The following is a 21,732-nucleotide window of genomic DNA, read 5'->3' as shown; positions in this document are numbered from 1 at the left end:
GCATATCCCGCAGACTGTCCCAGAGAGCGCCTCAGCGCATCAGCGCATGCTCGAGTTCCTCGATGGTCGGGCAAAAACACAGCTGGTCTATGATCTTCGAAGCGAGCTGACGTTCGAACGGCTATCAATGTGATTTTCACGAATTTGTACCACGACTTGTCGGAGCCGAGCGTCGAGGCTCGCGCGAGCGTGCGGCAAATTGGCGACGAAGGCTCGTCGTCACGATCGCGACTGTCTCCCGCAGAGTGAGAACGGTGTGGGAGTGCCTGGAGTTCGCCCGATGTAGCCTAGAGGAGAGGAGCCGCCTCGGTGTGTCGCCACGAGGATTTTTCGTTTGGTTTGGCCCTGGATACAAAGGAGTATCCTGCCACTGTCTCGACGCCTCCTTACCGTGAGTACTCGTATATCCCATATCTCTATAGATAGACGCGTCGCTCTCTCTCTCTCTCTCTCTCTCTCTCTCTCTCTCTCTCTTTCTTTCTCTTTCTCTCTCTCTCTCCTTCTCCCTCTTCCTCTTCCTCTCAACGACATTTCTTTCTAACCTTTCGTTCGGTCGGACGTTGGACCTCCATCTGCGAGATTCAGGTCGCGTGACGTGAGATCCCGTTTTTTTCGAATTTACTCCGAGACCTACCTACCTACCTACCTACCTACGTACCTATCTATCCATCTATCTATATAAGTACCTATCAACATTGAAATGGTATGCGACTCGCTTGGATTCATGCTAGAAGAGCAAAACCTTTACAGTTTACACCATTGAATTTTTACGGCCGAAGACTTACGCGTCGCGTCACCCAAGTCTTCGGCCTTTCTTTTCATTCTGTTTTTTTCCAGCTGCACTCCACACTCCCCGCAGTCGATACACGGAATACCGCTGCTGTTCCGTGAACGGCGCGAACTTGTCTCGCGCGAGCGTTCGCGGCGCGTGATTTATGTGTCTAGAGACTTTTCCTCTCTGTTTATCTCTAATTTCATCTCACGGAATACTCAATTGCTTACACACTCATTGTAAACGTACTGCTCAGTGATTTCTCTTACGTAACATTAAAATAATTCGTTCATCTTTGCGAGAACGCGTAACCGCATTTTTATACCATCACCATTATTTATCTTGATGCAGGAAAAACCCAAGCAGAACAACAAGTCAAAATGACATCAAAGTGATTCACAATTGTGTCAAAATGACATCAAAATGAATCGTAATTGATTAAAAAGTGACTTTTAATGATCATTTTGCAGTCACTTTGACATCATTTTGACGTCGTGATGACTCCCTGTTCTGCTTGGGAATAGTCTGAATGATCTGTGTTAATTCAATTTTCTAAATTAAAAGAAAGATATTCAACGATATGTCGTAAAACTCCAATTTTCAACTTTTATATCATCCATTTGATATGATTATCACTGCAATAAACACTGCAGAAAAACTTTCGTTACTTTTTTATGTACGTTTTACGTTGTTTTCTAAATTAAATAAAATAATGTAATAATTACGCAGCCATACAAAAAAAGTCATGTTAGAGATATTAGATCTATGTATCCCTATGTATTTTGAGGCCCTGAAACCGAATATGACCTCAGAATTGCGCCATCAGATCAGGATTTTTTTACCTTCAAAAAAATTGCCAAACATTCCTTAAAATTACGCACTATTCAGCCTGGTAAAAAAAAATCCTGATCTGATGGCGCAATTCTGAAATCATATTCGGTTTCAGGATCCCAAAATACATACATAGGGATACATGGATCTAATCTCGCAGACATGACACTTGTTCTTTTTTGCGTGGCTGTGTTATTATTATACAAATCATTTGATTCTCACTACTTGTGCATCTTTGTTGTTACAGACATTGCGCACAATATTTTTATGAAATACACCTCGTCATCGTTTCGTGATGCTATTTCAAAATTTCAAGCCTTTAGGAAATATAAGCAGACGATTATGTGCATGCTTTCCGCTTAATCGATGACGATTGGAAACCTTCTTTATATATAATATCTGTATTCGTGCATACATCATATATGATGTATATTCCGCATACCGACTTTATATGCAAAATATAGATCTCTCTCGGATCGTCTTAGCTTTAATTGTTACGTCAATTAACATAGATAGTTGCCTACGCAGCCATCCATTAGATTGACGTGCACGTAGGAATAACATCATCTCTTTTGTTGTAATTACAATTCTCATGTATATTTACACAGAAAGAATCAACTAATTTTGGGAGTCGAATTTTTATTTACAAATTAAATAACTACAATTTAATTACAGTTTAAATAAAATAACTGCGCGATTTGATAATTAGCGAGAGAATTAGGAGTAAGAGTGGGAGTAGGCGAAAATTATTAACTTGGAGAGGAGGAAAAATTTTCTACGTTCCCGCATCGGTCCCGCTTGGTTTTGAAACACGTCTTTGAAAGTTTCGACCATTAAAATTGAAAGTCACGTATAGCTGTGCGTTTCTTGATTTCAAGTAGTCGTTTCGTTATCGTGACAGTTATGTAACGCATTTCTCGCAGACGAGCGTGAACCGTGTTACGTTTCTTAATGCGATTACTGAAAAATTTAATGTACACACACATGTCCCACCAAATGTGTCAAAGAAAGAAAGAAATCGTCTTGAAACAATGTCGGGATAGCATCGTAATAAAAATTATTTTATTTCAATGAATCTTTTAAGGATGTACTGGCGATAACGTTCTAACATTGACAATGTCTTGAAAATTTTATAAATCATTTCTATTTATTATCTGGACACATGTTTAAAATCTGAAGTCGATCCTCTAACTGGTTCACGAGTTATTCAACTTTAAATTTTACATGTATTCTTACGGTGTAGCAATACATTTTTATTTATGCCAACGAAATTTTTATTTATGCCAATGAAAAGAAGCAACATTGCCAATATTCTGAAACTTTGTTTATGAATAAATAAAATATTGAGCAATATTTCTAAAAAAAAAGTTTACATCGATTTACTAATTTGTTATTAAGATATCAATAAAACGACGCGAAATTTCAGTAGACGTCAAATTTCTGAATGGGCTACGTAATCACATTCTATTTTGATTTGTATAAAGTGCTAGAAGGGCAAATATTATGTTAATGATATTTATTTAAATATCTTATGGATTTTTAAGTACCATTCAATATCTGATATACATTAAATGTTATCTATTGATAGCATTGACGCATATTTGCGTCTAGTTCTTTCATTTCTTACAATTGATTTCAGGTAAAATTCATGTCCAAAAGTTTTTTTGCCGACGATCGCAAAAATTGCAATATATACAAATATATTTATTTGTAGTGCCAAATATCATGTTAACTGGCATTATTTCAGTCTTATATACATGATACGAGCACATATGATGCACGTCTTAAGTTATAATAAAAACATAGAATTTCATCAACTTTAAATTTAATAACTTTTGTCTGGGATTGTATAGCCAGAACATCCTGAAACGCAGTAAGAGACTTGGAGGCACATATATCGCAATATAAAATTTACATTTAGATAAAGAAGAAGAAACGGTAACACTTGATAATAATATAGGATTGATACGAAATGAATAATAGACGTCATCACACATTCCTCGCGTCTACTTGACGTCAACTTTCACGTTATCGCGTCTCTTGTACAATATTTTATCAGTTTTTATGCGCACAGACGAGAGACGAGAGATAGATAAAGAATTTTTCTTTTAAATTATCTTCCAAACTAATCATCTCAATATTTATATGTTGATCGGCGGCATTTCGGAGTATCGTTAGCGCAAGTTCTCGCGTACAAAAGGTGATGCTAAAGTCATCCTTTTTTACCGACCGAACGTTAATTTTTGGGCACGTCGTTCTTCTAATTGCATTTACAGATTTAAAAATCCCTTTCCACAATTAAAGTATAGACAGTAATGTATAACGGACGCTATATAAAGATAATGAAAACGAAAAAAATTGGAAAATCATTTTCAATTTTTTTTGTTTTTTTATCCTTATATAGCGTCCGTTATACATTACTGTCTATACTTTAATTGTGGAAAAGGATTTTTAAATCTGTAAATGCAATTAGAAGAACGGCGTGCCCGAAAATTAACGTTTGGTCGGTAAAAAAGGACAATTTTAGCATCCCCTTAACGATAAAACGACCGTTTCCTCGTTCGATCAGTTATAACAGTTAGTAGAATACTTTCAATTATTATGTTATAGATATTATCATACTCTACATTTTCACGTTGATCGAAAGTCGACGCGAAATCTAAGACAAATTCTGCGCAACGTTCACTCTTAAGCTCTTCTCAGCGTGTGAGAGTCCGAGCTCTTCTACATGCTAAGGCACTTTATGCTGCTAGGCTTTATGCGAGAGAACCCACGCGTTGCGCGTAGGCTTCTCTCTTTATTTCTCTTTATTCGAGTGTTGGCTGCGAGGTTGCGAAGAATCTCATTCACACTAGAAGAATTAATAACAACTTTTACTTCTGTCGATTGCCATGCGATTTTATTCCTAACTTAACATTCATTTTTACAAATGGTTACTATACGTTACGAGTAAAATGGACGGATCAATGTGCACGTAATTTTGCATACTTTGACATAATCGAACATTACATCAGGAATTATAACATTATAAATATATCGTTTTTAGATATACATCCATTTCTTTCTTGATCACTTCTCATTTTACTAAATGAGAAATTTTGGCAATCTAAATTCACTGGATTATGTAAAAAATCAGTAAAATAATAAAAAATTTTGATTAGTAAAGCATTTCGAATTGCCGAAGAAAATAAACGAAAGAGTAAGGAGGGATGTTGCCGAGCTATTTAAAAAGTCAATTTTTGTCAAGTACAGGGGAAAGTTAATAATAACAAATGTGATGAAGAGCTTGAAATTCATAAATAATTAATTAAATTTTGTTTATTTTTTGAGTTTAAAAGCATTTGTAATAAAGTTTAAGATTTCAGCGACCGAAACTGATTATGATAAGTCGGTAAAGTGAATAAAAATTTCAATTCAGAACTAAATAAAATTTGTGAGACAGAGCATGCAAGAACACGCGTTATAGCATTGACTTATATAACTTGTAGTGTCGCATTATATTTTTCTGCATTGCAGTACATATTTATATTATATCTCATTCTTCTCCACAGAAAGAGAGGAGGGGGGGAGCGGGGAAGGAACGCCGAAACTTTAACAGTGTGCGACAATACGATGGTTTTCATTTGCAGTTTCAGTGATTATCTAAAATATTTTGTCATGTAGATATTTATCAAGTTTTTCTTTACGCACAATGTGAAAGTTGAAAATAACAGTCTGAATAAACTGTACAACTTATGTACTACCTTTCACTTGTTACATATTTTTTTTTAATTACTGGGCTCTGCCGTTCATAGAATAATTAAAATTGTAAGCCTAAAATTTGGACAGAGGAATATAAAGAGCACAAAGAAGAATTGATTGATCGTAAAATGTAGGGCATGCCACGCTCATTGTCAGATCCAGCTACATTTGAACTGCCTAGATTCTCGCTTTCGACAAATAATCTACTGTCACGAAGGTGGGCGGTACGATTCTTATAAGCGCACGTATGGCATTGTGCAACGGTGAATCGAAGCTTTACGTGTCGCAATTTACAATACGGTATCACACATTAGAGATTCGATAATTCGAGATACGTCGATCTTCTTTTAATGAGAGTCAATGATAGTTGTGTAGACATAGGATATACAATATTTCACATTACACACATATCTAAATACTTAAAATGCCCTTTAATAATCTCTATTTGTTGTGCTATTGCATAATAAGAAAAATGGATAAAAAGGATATCGGTGAAAAGTTGAAATATCGCGTTGTAGTATAACGCGGTCTGTGGGTAGTTGGTATAAATGCAAGGGTGAAAGGGTGAAAGGGTGACCTACTGGCCGCGCGCGAGAAACTCCAAGACCTCCTAGCACGCGAGGGACTGCGTTCGATTTGTGTGTGTGTGTGTGTGTGTGTGTGTGTGTGTGTGCGCGCGCGGGGATGGATAGATTCCTCGACGGTTTAGGTCGTCCGTGTCGCACCAGTACGCGAGGATGAGGTCGACTTGGTACTCATATCTGTTAGCTTGCCGTTGCGATCGATTCGCGAGCGAAGCGAAGCGAAGCAAAGCGCACCGCAACATTCATTTCCGCACTCGTGCATCCGAACGGAAATGAGCCGTACGCCGCACGCCGCGTGCCGCACGAGATGACCGCTAATCTTAACATTTATTCTATTTGATTATTAATCATTTTTTTCAATTGGTTAAACAATGATCGATCGCAATTTTCTTTGATAATTCTCGACGTTGCAATCTCTCGATGTATTGTACAAACGATATCTGATCTTTGGAATTTGTCGTGTACGTTTCTATGCAAATTTTATGATGCAAAAATCTATCACACATACTAACGTGCCAATGATCAAATGGGGAGGAAGTGAAATTAAAAGATGCGTGCGTACGCATACGATTGACGATGCCATGCGCCATGCGTTCGCAAGTTAGCGGTTGGGTTTCAAAGAACGATCAGACGCGACAAAAGAAGCGACGAAACGAGTGGTTCGGAATGAATGAATGAATGATCGAAAATTGCCGTCTAACGGTACATGCTCTAGTTCATTGCTCCTTGGTGTCTGGCGATCTCTGCGGCGCGACGCGGCGCGGTGCTCCGTAATTCGGTATGCCGCGCGCTCCAAGTTTGCGATCGTAATGACTCATTCTGGCTAATTATGGACCGGTACAGATTAGACAGGTGATACAGATGGTAATTTATACTGCCGTATTTCATTTTAATCGAGTTCCCAGTTGAATCTCCTCCAGTTGAATCTCCTCCAAGTTGACTGTCCTCAAAGGAACGAACGTTAGCGAACAAACGCAATAAATATATTGTAACCAATTGCAAACGTTATATTAGGTAATTCTGCATGCTCATTTACGATCAATAATGGTTCCAACGAAACCATTTTTCCGAGACGAAACGCCTTGGTTTTGCTTGCGCGTGACGAATGACATGCGCTATTTATATCTCGCGTGTGTCATATGGATATCATCAGTGCAGAAATGAGTATAATCTTGTTTGAACGAACGATAACTTATTCGGTTGAACGCGGTTATCTGAATGAATTTTTTCTCTAGTTATAATTTTTCTATCTTATTCTCGAATAATGTTTTTTTTATTACATTTATTAACATCAATCTACGGTTTTTCCATAACAATCCCTTCACCTTGAAACAGCAGAGAATACCCAGGAAATGCCAGGTAATAAAAGTTCCGGATTCCTTTCAGGGATGACTGGAGCAAACCTGGCTTTCTATTGTATTCGCACGTGGACACGTGGTTCACAGACGGATCAGATAACAATGGTCGCTTTGGAGCGGGTTTTTACGATCCAAGGACTGATCATAAGGTGAGCATTCTATTAGGCAAATTGGCCACGGTCTTTGCCAGTCGCGAATGCATCAACTTCCTAGTTTCAAGTAGAAAAATAGTCATATGCTCTGAACTAGAGTCCTATATAAAGAGAGAAGCGACATTGATGTCCGAAGCTCTGATTGGTAATCTGATTGATACTTGATTGGCTAAGTGAGCAGCTATATTGTGACCACAGCTGTTTGCAGAATGATACGAATGGTGTTTGATGACGTTAGAGCGGTCCCAAAATGGCGGTAGAGGACTCAATTGGATACTGAAGGTTGTGGTGGGGGTTCGATGTCGCTTCTCTCTTTATATAGGACTCTACTCTGAACAGCTCTGTGGAGGTTCTCGCCAAGCCCACTACCGAATCCTCGGTGTGGGACTGTATGAAGAGTCTTGATAAGTTGGGCGAGTTAAATGAGTTTATCCTAATGTAAATATTCGGACCCCCAATCAAGTTGTAGGTGTCCCCGTTTGCTGTTGGCAAAAAATGCATCAGGGACCTCTTAGACTAGGGGACATTTTACTTCCTGATCGAGGGAGAGAAGCTGCCGATAGACGAGGCTCCTGATGCACCCCGACTCTCGCCAAGCAGGACTGTTAAACTTTTGACGATGAACAAAAAGAGGCTCAGAGTGAGCATTGGCCTTCTATAACAGATCATGTTGCCCTAAGGGCACATCTTTTTAATCTCAGCTCTGGTTAACCAAAAAGAATGCCAGTGAAGAAAGAGAGGACAGCATACACATTTTGTGCAACTGTTCTACACTTGCATTAAAAGAAACAGATCTTTGGGGAACATGTGTTTTTCAAGTCCGAGGATCTGCGTGATACAAAGATGTAACCTGGCGGAAAACGCTGAGCTCGATTTATCCTTAAAGCCGACCTCGTAGAATAGTGGGTAGTCATAGAGAAACCGCAAGGATTTAGATGACGTCAGATACTGTATGGTTCCGCCCACTGCTTAATTACTACTACTACTACTACTACTACTACTACTACTACTACTACTACTACTACTACTATGACTACTATTACCACTACATCATATTTTCCTACCAACACATAAACATATAAATTTTACTGTAAATTGATCGCAAATGTTTTATTCTTCAACAGCTATACAATTATTGCTCGAGGAAAATTGGTAAAGAGAAAAAAGATGAAAGAGCATTGCGACAATATGTTACCTATATTGCATATATTTTTGGTTTGTTCGCGTTTTTATGTAAAACAGATTCTTTTCCGAGGGAAAATAATATGAAATGTCTATATGTATATAAAAAAGATTCGTATTTCTGGCAAATTTAAATGTATAACCTAGTAAGTGTTAACGCACGCGTATCTCTTTTCTTTTCTTTTTTTTTTTAATCTTTCAAGACCTAATGTATATGCACTTTGAGCGCTCTCTAAATGTTTATTTATGTTTAAATTAGGATGTTTATTGGTATAATGCTTTTGATTCATTCTAGATGGAATTAGATTTTCCGTTCTAATTCGAAAAACAATCATGTTTTTACTAAACAAGCCATTATTGTAGTACCGCAAAGCAAATTCACTGATATTTGATTTCGTGTAACATTATTCACGAAAACATATAAGTATAAATGATCCAAAATGACATTTTTTACTCTTATCTATGTCATCTTAAGAGGATGCTAAAGTAACGAAAGAACTTTCTCGGCATCATATTGAAGGCTATTTTTCGAGGGAGATCAGGCTATCGCTCTTTGTCCAATTCACAGATCTGTTTATATTTTTTAATTATTTCGCCATTTGCGAAAAGATCTATCAACTATTGTTGGACACCATTACTGCTCTGTTTATGATGGTTCAGCTTCACTGAGCGAAATATGCATGCGGTAAAAGCACATTAGGATATCTTTTTTGTTAGGCGTTTAGTCGTAATATCATACGATCAGTGTTATTCGTGCGTGTTTTCTGAAGGATGCTCTACTCTCATTTTGTATGTACGAGCTACACAACTTCTGTATTAAGGTAAAGTTAATCTCAAGTGGCGGCTATACGAGTGAATTTTTAATGATTTATTAACTTTTTGTTCGATTTTCTTGTAAAATTTATCTAAGCACCTCTTCTTTTTACGCGTATTTCAAGTCTATAAAAAGTTTTTGTGATTCTGCAACGCTAATTTGAAGATATTTGGATGCCGTAAATGTCGGTAATTCACGGTACTTTAGCATCCTCTTAAAGTATAACATTGGTTTTTCATTTATTATCATAATTATTATTATGATTATACGAAAGATTTAATTTTGTAGCTGAGACACATATGCAAATATGAATTTATAATAATTTGGTTTATTCAAAAAATTGAAGATTAATTTTATTCAACTCATAAAATTCTTAATCAGAAGTATCTTTTCAGATTATGAAGAAAAAAAAAAGTTATTTAAACGGAATCGATGCCTGGACCTTAAAAGATTAATTTTTTAGCTGCCTCACACAATCAATAAAAATTTTTCAATGTTCTATATTTTTCTCACTGGGTTGAATTAATCGAAGATTGACGTACATGGAGATGGCCGATGAAAGTTGTACCTGTTGTGCCTCACTTTGTCGATCGATCGTCAAGCATGTACCGTAAACAACTCGCTATATCGCGACCTACGATAATGATGTATTATAGATAGATCGCACGTTCGTCCTATCGTCGGTATCCCTGACTTTGAATTCGTTGTAGCGATCTATACTATCCAGCTGTACCCCCTTCAATTTTTCAACGACAGGAAATCAAGGACGCGTGCAATCGATAATCTAAAAAAAACATGAGAGAGTAGCGGGCGTTCGCACGCTTGCGTTTACTTCGCGACCAGCGGTAGGAATGTGATTACATCGTCGAACAATCGATACCGACTTGCGTCTAATCATCGAATATTACTTGCTCACGATATCGATCGCGTTGTAAAACATAATACTATAATAATTACTTGTACAGGTATATCTTGGCATTTTTTTGAAGAATACTTTTACACCCTCAGATACGAAACTATGGGAGTTGCGCCTTTGCGCCTTGCGATATATTAAAATTTTTTTTCTTATCTGTTTTTTTTGCGAGCGATAATGGAGAACAGAATAACGTATGTACACACAATCAAGTTTATAAACGCGCGCGAAGTGTTGTATAATAATGTTTGTCGAAAAAAACAAGTTGGTTTTACCGAAACAAAAACATGTTAGTTGCAACATGAATACACGGGGAGAGAGAGGGTAAGATGACGACCTTAACGTTTGTCGATTTTTGTTAATTTCTGTGATAATATAAAAATAACAATCTATTTTTTTTTAGATTCACTAAAACCTTGTTTATCATTAGTAAAAGTTAGAAGTTGTTAAATAAGAATTTTTTAAAATTTAAATTATTTTAGGACATGTCAATTTCGTCATCTTGTCCCCCTATCCGAGTAAGATAACTTTTAATATCGAATAAGGTAAAAAACAGTCAAATAAAATTAAAAATGTACTCTTGTGAATAAAAAAGATTTATTATAATATAATAATCTTACACTATTTTGATATTACAACGTAGTTACAGAAAAACGTAAATAAAACGAAAAATATATAATCTGCAAACATAAAATTATTAAAATTCATATACATTACGATACATATTGCGATTAAAATTACGTTATATATAGTCAGAATGCTGTTAAGATCGAAAAAACTAATGAACAAATGCAATATCTTGCCTATGCACAACTTTCATCATCTTACCCCCAGTCGCCGTGTTTATTTGTTTATGAAATATAAAATATTGCAATACAAAAATTGAAAAATATAAATACATTATTGTATACGTTTTTAGCTATACAATATTGTGATTTTATAGAGAGAATAAAAATATTTATTATAATGTTATTCCTTATGAACGAACACTAAAAGTTACTAAAATAGGTGTTTTCACATTTCTTGTTATATTATTTATTCTCATGGACAGATTGAAATCAAACTATCACATTATTCGTTACTATCTAAAGTCTCTAATAAATTAAGCATTGGTTTGTTATTTGTTATTAATTTGGAAAAATTAACAATTCGTCATCTTACCCACTTCGTCATCTTACCCCCCCCTTTTCCCTACATATTTCCGAAACGTAAAAACTTATGCTCGAGAGTGTTTCTTTCAAGTGATTCATTGGTCCGATGATACGTAATGTACCGCGCGTATAATTACAGCAAATATAGTTATTCTCTAATAGTTACCTTTGCTATAAAGATGATAACGATAGAGTTTTCTGATAAGAGCACCGTTCGCATCTTCGTTGTCGTCTTTGAAACTTTGAGATAACAATTTGAGAAGCTCGTGAGCGTTTTTGTCGATTGTCTGTGTGAGAAAAGAGCAGAAAAGAAGACTGCAACTTGCGTGGTGAAGAAGTCGAGACAAGTTGATTCGAGACGCGCGTTATCGTTATCATGCATATAAAGAACACGCGATTAAGTACATATAAGTCGTCAATAGAGAATGTACGATGACCAAGTAATTTCTGTTACAGCTAACAATGTCAGCGGTAAAGTCGTAATATTGGCAGCGGGACGTAAGAGGGGCGAAAGAGAAGAGGAAGAGAAATGGCGTCAACCAGTGGGCACAAGAGAAACGGCTCCAGCTCGAGTATGTTTGCGCACAGACGTACCGAGTCAGGGGGTGGTTTCGTCGGTTACAAGCGACCCGAGGGCGGTCACAAACGTGCCGAGAGTATATCCAGTGCCTTCGGCCACAAACGATCTGAGAGTGGCCACAAGAGGAACGAGAGCAGCGGCGGTTTCGGTGGTCACAAGAGGTCCGAGTCTGGCAGCAATTATCATGCCGGACATCGGCGTAACGAAAGTATGTACGCGATGACGGGCCTCTATGCGGAAAGCGCCGGCACTGGTACCGACGATAATGCGGATCCGCTGCAGGTGACCACCGGTAGACTGACTCACGACACCGTCATAAGGTGTCATAGTAGAAATCCAAGTTCTGGCCTTGTGGATCATAGGTGAGCGCAATCGGAATCTGAATGTCGACTCACTTCGCGTCTACATTTCAAGAGAAAATACAAGATGATGCGTACCCTCCTTTCATCAAGCTTTTCTTCCTTTTTCCTTTTTCTCTCTATTATATCATCGCTAAACAATTCTTCGCGCAATTTCTTTACTGGCTTCTTTACTATTCAAGGAAAAGTTGTCGCGTTCTGTCTCGTTCCGAACCGATATTAGTTCAGTGTCAATATTTGCTCGTGCAAAATTACATCTTTAAGTTATATATTTTTGCATATTATGGAAATGATCACACATGATCGTAAATGTAACAAAATCATCATTGTAGGAATGCGCGCGAAAAATAGCTAGTGGAAAGGTAGAAAGTGAAAGCACGTGATGACCATGACACATTTTGCTGTGCGTCAAATAGATTTAGACCTCACGTCACCTCTTATCTCAATATCTTTGCCTTCTTTTCGTTCCTTCGTCGTACGCTTTGCAGACTTTTGTTGGACGGTATATATTTTTACTTTTAACATCTTAAACGTTTTCGTTTCGCCTACAGCGTACTTTCGTTATTTTGTTTAATTTATGAGAAAATGACGCTTTAATCACTTTATTTTGGCGCAGATAATCAAACTTTATCAATTAATATCGCAAATAATATTTGTACTTTGCGCCACACAGGATAATGTATTCATGCTTTATTTTTCAGAGATTTTATCATCAAATGTCACAGCAGGAATCCCAGTGCTTCTATGGTGGACAGGTAAAGTTGATATCGTTGCTCATTGTTTCTTACATATTTGTTATAATTGTCGTTATCCATTCTCATTGTACACGTGTATACTTGTTTTAAAGAAGCTATGGCGACTATGTATTAAACGCAAAGAAAGCTCAAAGCGTTATATGTATACTCTTTTCATCAGAGTATATGTCAATGTGATACATGATCGCGTTATAATCTTTCTCTTTCATTGCTCGTGCGTGATTCAGCTTTTCTGTTCGAACTCAATCTTTATCTCTCGTAATTACTCATTGTTCTTGCTTTGCTCTTACTTTGAGACACTCGGTCGTTGATTGTTTCATTTCCTTGAGTATTCAGGGTGGAGAAGGAGAGGGCGCAAACTCCACCGTTTAATCCGGATTCCAAGGACTGTGGGATTCTGAGTTGTAGACCGGCCTTCATTCAAAGATTTGCCGGAATAAAGGTAGGTCATTGAAATATCTTGCACAGTCATTCGGATAAATAAATTCTATATACATGTCATGTACATATAATATGTTACGTATATCGCTTAAAAGCAATGTGTGTGAACAAAGCAAAGCAGTGCGGCGAACGTACACATGTATGTTGAAAGCAGCTAGGCCTTGTGTGATTCATCGTTCGAAATAAAATGAAACACATCCTGTTAAAACTACGAGAGACTCAATTAAAACTTATCGATACATTTTAGCATATCGTATTACTTGTTTTAATCGCAAAATAAAGATATTACACAGCTGCGTTCTAAATTTCTACGTACGCGCCCAATGTTATTACGTTTATTGAAAATGCACACGTGAGAATTGTAATTTTTCAAATTTTAAAGATTAGATTTAAAATTTAAGCCGTATTTTAAAGTACAGTTGTACTATCCATTTTCTGCGAATGTGTTCTTTTATCCGATTTTTTTTTTTAAATATTACAACATGTAAATCAAATTAATCTAATCGTGTCATACATACATGTGATGATTTCAGGTGTTTGTATTTCTCCTGTCGTTCCTCGTTACGTTGCAACAAGCACTTAGCTCAGGTTACATCAATTCTGTGATAACAACCATAGAGAAAAGGTTTGAGATCCCATCCAGTCTTTCGGGTCTCATTGCAAGCTCTTACGAGATCGGCAATGTTATCACTGTCATTTTTGTCAGTTATCTCGGCAGTCGCAGACACATACCTGTGTGGATAGCGATAGGTATAATCTTTGTTTTATTTAAATATTGCAATTTTCGTGCTACACGGTGCTGGTTAGATGTTGATTTTATTGTTGATCATACGTACGTCTTACGATTTAGGTGCAGTGATAATGGGACTGGGATCGATGATCTTTATGGTGCCACATTTCACAGCAGAACCCAATTTGACGACAACTGCGAATCATTCCAATTCGGATAACATCTGCCGCGGAGTATCTTTACGCGAACAAGATATGGGTTTGGGTGAGTACCCTATCATTTGGTAGTTTTTGCAAGTTGGCAGTTAATTCCACGTTATAAATAATAAATATATAGAAGAGGAAAGTGATTATTATATTAAAATTTAACTTGAAAATTTGTCTACAGGTCGGCTTTCATCAGGATTATCCTCACCTCCCTTAGCACCCCACAATAATTTAAGAGGTGACAATTGTATACAGGGATCTCCATCTACAGCTGGACCTGTCATGTTATTTGTACTTGCTCAGTTACTATTAGGATGTGGTGGCTCTCCTTTATTTACCCTTGGTACTACTTACATAGATGATCACGTGAGACCAGAAAGTGCGTCTTTATATATTGGTTAGTATTTTGTTTTCGCGTTACATTAGACGTGAATAATGTATGGAAAAGTAATGCACATTCAAGATTTCACATTCTTCCCTTCATTTTTTCAGGTTGTATGTATAGTATGGCGGCCTTTGGACCAGTTTTAGGTTTTCTTCTTGGAGCATATCTTTTGTCCTTTCATATGGACTCGTTTTCTGGGACGATAAGTATCGGTAAGAAAGACATTTTTTAATATTTTTATTGTCTTTTTTATTCAATCGATATAAATTTACAAATTCACTGATTAAATTGAAACAGATCCTGGTGATCACAGATGGGTCGGTATGTGGTGGGGTGGATTCCTACTTTGTGGCTTACTTCTCATTCTAGTAGCGATACCTTTCTTCAGTTTTCCTAAAACTCTACAGCGTGAAAAGGAAAAAATACGAATTATAGAGAAGAATAAACCAATAACACAAAAAGAAAAAGAACAATTGAAAGAACCTAAGAAAGATACAATCGACGATAGCGGTTATGGCAAGGATGTTAAAGGTAAATGTGTTTCTATTATCAACATTCTGTTATTAAAATAGGATAAATTGTTAAATCTGCAGTAATGTGGCATATAGCGTGTAGCGTGTAGAATGACAAATTTTTTTTTATCTTATTTTTCTCACACATTTAGATATTCCTCGAAGTATGTGGAGACTCGTTTGTAATCCAGTTTACGTTGTAACGTGTTTGGGAGCATGTATGGAGCTAGTGATTGTGTCGGGTTTTGTGGTATTTCTTCCCAAATATCTCGAAACGCAATTCAGCCTGGGAAAAAGTCAAGCCAGCATCTTTACTGGTTCCGTCGCTATACCAGGAGCTTGCATCGGCATTTTTTTTGGCGGATGTATGCTCAAACGTTTAGAACTAAGGCCGAAGGGCGCAGTGCAATTTGTTCTTGTCTCAAATATAATTTGTCTGGTGTGTTACGGTCTGCTATTCTTCCTCGGCTGCGAGAACGTAAAAATGGCTGGGACCACTATTCCGTACTTTAACAGTAGTACAAAGGGTCCTGAACCCTTTCAAGTAAATCTCACTGCCGCATGCAACTTTGGTTGTGAATGCCGAATGACGGATGTCGAGCCGGTTTGCGGAAATAATGGTCTAACTTATTTTAGTCCGTGTCATGCAGGTTGCACTGCCTTCAGTTCCAAATCGAATTTTACAAATTGCGCATGTAAGTTTTGTTATGCGATATACGATATTCTTGATATTATTGTATTTTTTAAGGGAAAGTGTATCGAAATTTTTTACGTCTTAGGTATACATGGCAATTTGACTATGCTACCACCGGCTGCTCCGGAATTTGCAGAAGTGACCGTCGTACCAGTAGCAACCGCGGGTCCTTGTACTTCACCATGTAGAACTATATTTCCATTTCTCATTCTTTTGTTTTTTATGACATTTATTGTCGCTGTGACTCAAATGCCTTTGCTTATGATAGTATTACGGTAAGTTAACATTTTTATGCCATCGATTATTATCTATACATTAAAATTTACTGTTAAATATAGGTCCGTTTCTGAAGAAGAAAGATCTTTTGCTTTGGGTATGCAATTTGTAATTTTTCGACTATTTGGCTATATACCGGCACCAATATTATTTGGTAATTTGATCGATTCCACGTGTTTGCTATGGAAAAGCACCTGTGGAGAAAAGGGAGGTCGATGTTTACTCTATGACATTGAACAATTTAGATACAGGTTGTTTTCCTTAATATACGTAATGCGTTTAAATGCTTATTTTCATTTTTACCTGAATAATTTTGTCTAATTATTTGCGTGACTATTTTAGATATGTCGGCCTATGTGCTGGGATAAAAATTTTAGCTTTGGCATTATTTTTGATTGATTGGTGGCTTGTAAGAAGAAGAAGACAAATGGAAGATCAACCGCCATCTTTCACTGTCAACGAGTTTGTAGGATCAATTATCAGTCTAGATAAACGTGAGTAGTTGGAATGTTGTATTTGTATTTAGACTTTAACTGCATTGTAAATGCACGCTGTCATGTATATATCGTAGTGTTCGAAGAGAAGCCACATCAGAATTTAGGAGATGGTGATGCGACTTTGCCAAATTCCGAAATTGCAACGCCATCCTCTATTTCGTCGCCTACGGAACCTACCAAGTCAACGAATCTCGAGGAAACAGGGTCTTCGAATCAAACGCAGGATTCAGTGGAGACGACAAATCGCTCAAAAAATATGGAAGTTGAAGTTTCCGATACGAGGCAAGCGCCACTTGCCTTACAAGAACCAGACGTCGAGATCAAACTTTCAAGTGGTATGACAGAAAATCATAACCGCAACGTTTAATGTTTATTTTATATTAGAAACTGTAGAACGAAATATATCAAATTGATGATATATAAATTTGTGACAAATTATATGTACTCACTAATGGATTTACCTGAATACATAATACAGACTCACATATCCATAGATGTACGTACATCGTTTATTTCTTCTATGTTGAAAAAGAAGAACACATAATATTTATAGGAAGAAAATTATAGCTTTCTATCATGTTAAACATACTAAGGAATATAAAAATCATGGATTTAATTATATTTTTTATCTTTGTTTTTTTGATGTATGATACATTGTGGTTATATGTGTACATACATAACTGTTATTTATTATTCAAGATAACTTGTCACAAATTTAATTATCTAAGTTGGTTACTGTTAGGAAATATCATTAGAACGTAAATTTTTACAGCAATCATATATATGTCAATAAGTAGATACGTAATGCATAAATGTAGTTTATTTCAGACGTACAACCCGAGATTGTATTACTAATATGGCACACTTAGATTTATACCGTTATTACGTATATCGTTAATGAGAGTAGATATATGTAAGAAAAATAAATACGTGCGAATGTGCGACACGAATAAATTTCTATCGTCCGAATGGAATCACGATAAAGTAAGCCTTGCGCTATTGCAAGAAAAGGCCAACGTAACGACGAAAAAACTGTAAATATGAAAATTCCTGCCTTAAGAAATACAAGACTAGACAAATGTATATTTAAAAATATATATATATAAACTAAATATCTCTCAGAATTAATGATATCTATACAATATCACTAGTACAGAGCAAAAGTTACGATTTATTTTATAACTAAAAGATATAGGTTTCTCGAAACAAATAGTCAATTTAGTGTAGTAAGACGTCTATAAATGACGAAGATTACTGTAACAAATTGTGCGTAATCTCTATCATTGAACAACGCATTTTGATTAATATTTTATATTTCTCTGTAGGTAAACGCAACTATAAGCAAAACTGCGCAATGATTGCAAGTGATCTCTTATCTCACATTTTCTTTCATACTTTGTTTTCAATTTAGTCTACTATTCAATAATCTTTCTCAATAGATTTTTAGAAAGTAATAGTAATAGATCACTTACAAGTCACAATGTACATGTATGTGTGTGTGTGTGTGTGTGTGTGTGTATATATATATATATATATATATATATGTATAAATATATATACACACACACACATACACATACACAAATGATGCTTCCAAGCAACAAAACTCTTATTTGCATGTAATGGCTCGGTAATTAATCACATAATTAACTTTAATATTATTTTCATTTCTAACAAGTTTTCTTTGGTTTTATGCAAACAGCTCACTTTATATAAAAAGTTTGCTTTGTACCTGATAGCTTCTTGAAGAATCAATTTTAATGTGAAAAGAAATATAGAATTACTCAGGAATAAAATTCTGCAAAGGGTAGGGGCAATTTTAATTTAATTTGAAATAAAAAGTTTCGAAATATATATACTATTGTTAAATGAGATTATAAGCATAGAAGAAACGTAAGCTTTGTTTTATCGCACCTGTATTTCAATGAAACATTTGAGAGAATACTGAACCATAAGTAAACTATATTAGAAACATTTTATATATATACATTGCTTTTTATACATACGTTTGCTGGCCAATTGAGAAATCTGTTGAGATACTTATCTGTAGTTATTTGCTTCAATGATAAGGGTACTACTAAATAGATTTGCATATGCCTCTAGAAGGATAGTCTTAATTTCACATAGTTTTATTATTCTTTCTATTTGGCTCGCCACTGTCAATTTTTCAAATTGTAATACACAATACGCTATATTTTAGAGGGGTATTTGAGATTAATGTATACTTCGTCAAAGTTGACCGTTTGCACCAGTTTTGAGATAACGGTGTGATCTCTCCATAACGCGCATATTGACATATTAACTAAACAATTATACATACTTACTTTGTGATATAAACTTCTTCCGAACGGTAACCTTTGAAGAAGACCGTAGGGAATAATAACAAGTGCTGTGAATAAAGGAAAAATACACATGTTAAATCAAATTCAATTCAATTTACATGCTGATAGGAAGAGTTGCGGATTAACGCCGGATCTTATTCCATGCGATTGTACTGTAAATAATTAATGATTTATATTGAGAAAATCTCTGAAAGAGAAACGCGTGTGTTATATCATAATGTAATATCGTTCGCGAGGATGCCATGATATTTCTAACTTTTATTGACGAAATGGAGCTGACGAAAGAAAGGGGGACGTGTGGCGCGTAATTAATTTCAATGGTTTGACGATACGCGCGTGTACTCTATAATTTATGCGTAGCTGACTTTCTCTCTCTCTCTCTCTCTCTCTCTCTCTCTCTCTCTCTCTCTCTCTTTCTTTCAACGATGTTACTTAAATACTTTTGTAAGAATTTTTCTCCTATATACATTGTGTTTTCTGTTTAGATAATATTGCGACATACACAATGCCTACGATTATTGAACTTTTAGTTGCATTTTTTTATTATTCTTTTTTTTAGTCTCACGATTAGCATTAGTTTTATAATTATTGTAAAGCATTATTATAATTACTACCACTATTATTGATACTACGAATATTATTATGTTATTATTACTAATTTGTCACTTATTGTTATAATACTGATACAATAATTTTCACTTTAATAGTACATTTTTAATTTTATAAACGCTTTGCTCGGTTCAATTCAATTTTTGTTACGCTCAACAAGATTATAACATGTAACACATTCCAGAGCTACAATTAATAAAATAAACTGTTTTATAAAAGAGATGTATCCGCACGCGCGCGCGCGTGTATGTGTGTTTATGTATGCGTGTATGTGTGTTTGTAGCCAAACTACGAATGAGCAAGAATCCGTAAAGAAAAGTCAAGAAAGAACGAGAATCGAGTATTCATGTATTAGAGATAATACATATATTTAAATGAAAAACTGTTATGTACATACATATGATTATTATAAAAATATAAGCTGCTTATAGACGTAATGTATTTTTTGTAGGGACCATAAAATATAAGCGGAATATATAATGTTATATGAATATTAACGAGTGATACAAATATCTGAATATTGATAACTAATTCTGTCACATTTCTGAAAGCAATATGATCGTGCGATTCAAAAATAGTGAAGACAAAAAAAATTGCGAGAGAAAAATGTCATTTATGTTTCTCTTTGATGAATCATTATTGATAATGATTACTAAGTGAAATAATGTGGCTTTCGTTAAACAATAAAGCGACTTACGATGCAAAATATTAGGTAATAAAGATAAATGATGCGAGAAAAACAAAAAATTTAAATCTATATAATTTTTTCTACTTTAGAACATATGGATCGAATTATCTCGAGTCGAGATATGCCTTAAAAATAGAAAGATTAAGTAATAAATTTTCTCATAGGGACGTTGTTAATTCAAAAAATGATTATAATTTTTCGAGATATTAAGTAGCAGTAATCGAGTGTACTGCTAAAAGAGAGAGAGCAGGGATTTTAAGATGTTTGAATTGTAATTGCAAGATTTTGGATGGTATTGTGAAGAAATGATCGATTATTAAATAGCAATTCATTTTTTTGTAATCTTTAGAACAATTTAGGAATCACATTAATTCTTTAAGTATCGTTAGCGCATATATACGCTCAAAGTTAAGAAGGATTACTATTTTTGTTTCAACTACCCAGAGCGTTTCTTCATTGCGTTGTTCCGTATCGAAAGAGTTAAAAATTTGATCGACGTTGTACATTTATCAATAATAAGACATTTAATTCTTTATAAATTTTGTTTTCTTTTAAAATAAAAATTGGTACCTTGGATACTTTTAACAAATTTAAATTATACAAACGGAAAAATTGTCTGGCACATAAAATATGATAAGAATCGACATTCAATCAATTGCGAAGAAAGTTGCGATTTTTGTAGTCAAGCTTCCGTTTCGACTCGAGAAAACAAATAATAATCACCATGATCGAAATCGCCTTTTAGGTGACTCATATGAGCCTAATTTTTTGAAAAAAATCACAAATAAACAATGTATTTATAATGAATAAATGTTTTGAAAACTGTTAATTCTGAGTACAATTGATTTTTTTTTATATTTTATCTTTGAGAATTAGTATGTATGATTTATAATTTTTTGGGATAAATTTAAAAAAAAGAAAATTTAATGACAGTAGCCTGTACATGTATTAATTAATGTGTGCATTTCCGAAATATATTTTGCGCATCATATGTACTATATTTTACATTATGTTTTGTAAAGTTTTTTTCTCTCTCTCTCTCTCTCTCTCTCTCTCACTCTGTCAGGAAGTGTGTTATATGGTAATAGAATTCTCTGTTTGGTGTTGCGCGCGAGTTTGAGTTTCGCGCGTTTTTATAGTTCTCAATTGGACCGTCCACT

At 35.3% G+C, this 21,732-nt stretch overlaps 1 protein-coding gene across 2 annotated transcripts; it reads left to right on the top strand.

Moving 5' to 3' along the window:
• The first annotated feature begins 13 nt into the window (after positions 1–13).
• LOC105203485 (solute carrier organic anion transporter family member 5A1) lies at positions 14–21,401 on the top strand. Of its 2 annotated transcripts, XM_026140571.2 has the most exons (15): positions 14–391; positions 7,315–7,435; positions 11,955–12,440; positions 13,139–13,192; positions 13,529–13,634; positions 14,167–14,383; positions 14,484–14,627; positions 14,751–14,966; positions 15,062–15,166; positions 15,252–15,485; positions 15,619–16,161; positions 16,246–16,435; positions 16,499–16,687; positions 16,779–16,930; positions 17,008–21,401. In XM_026140571.2, exons 3-15 carry the CDS (start codon positions 12,028–12,030, stop codon positions 17,298–17,300), a joined length of 2,856 nt encoding a protein of 951 aa, XP_025996356.1. In that variant the 5' UTR covers positions 14–391; positions 7,315–7,435; positions 11,955–12,027; the 3' UTR covers positions 17,301–21,401. The 2 variants fall into 2 exon arrangements, with proteins under 2 accessions (XP_025996356.1, XP_025996357.1); XM_026140572.2 differs by lacking the exon at positions 7,315–7,435.
• The last annotated feature ends 331 nt before the right edge of the window (positions 21,402–21,732 follow it).

This window comes from Solenopsis invicta, chromosome 12 (genome assembly GCF_016802725.1).
Source record: "Solenopsis invicta isolate M01_SB chromosome 12, UNIL_Sinv_3.0, whole genome shotgun sequence".
In the NCBI taxonomy this organism is placed as follows: domain Eukaryota; kingdom Metazoa; phylum Arthropoda; class Insecta; order Hymenoptera; family Formicidae; genus Solenopsis; species Solenopsis invicta.
Note: the sequence above shows the minus strand (reverse complement) of the source record. Positions and strands in the feature narration are given on the sequence as shown.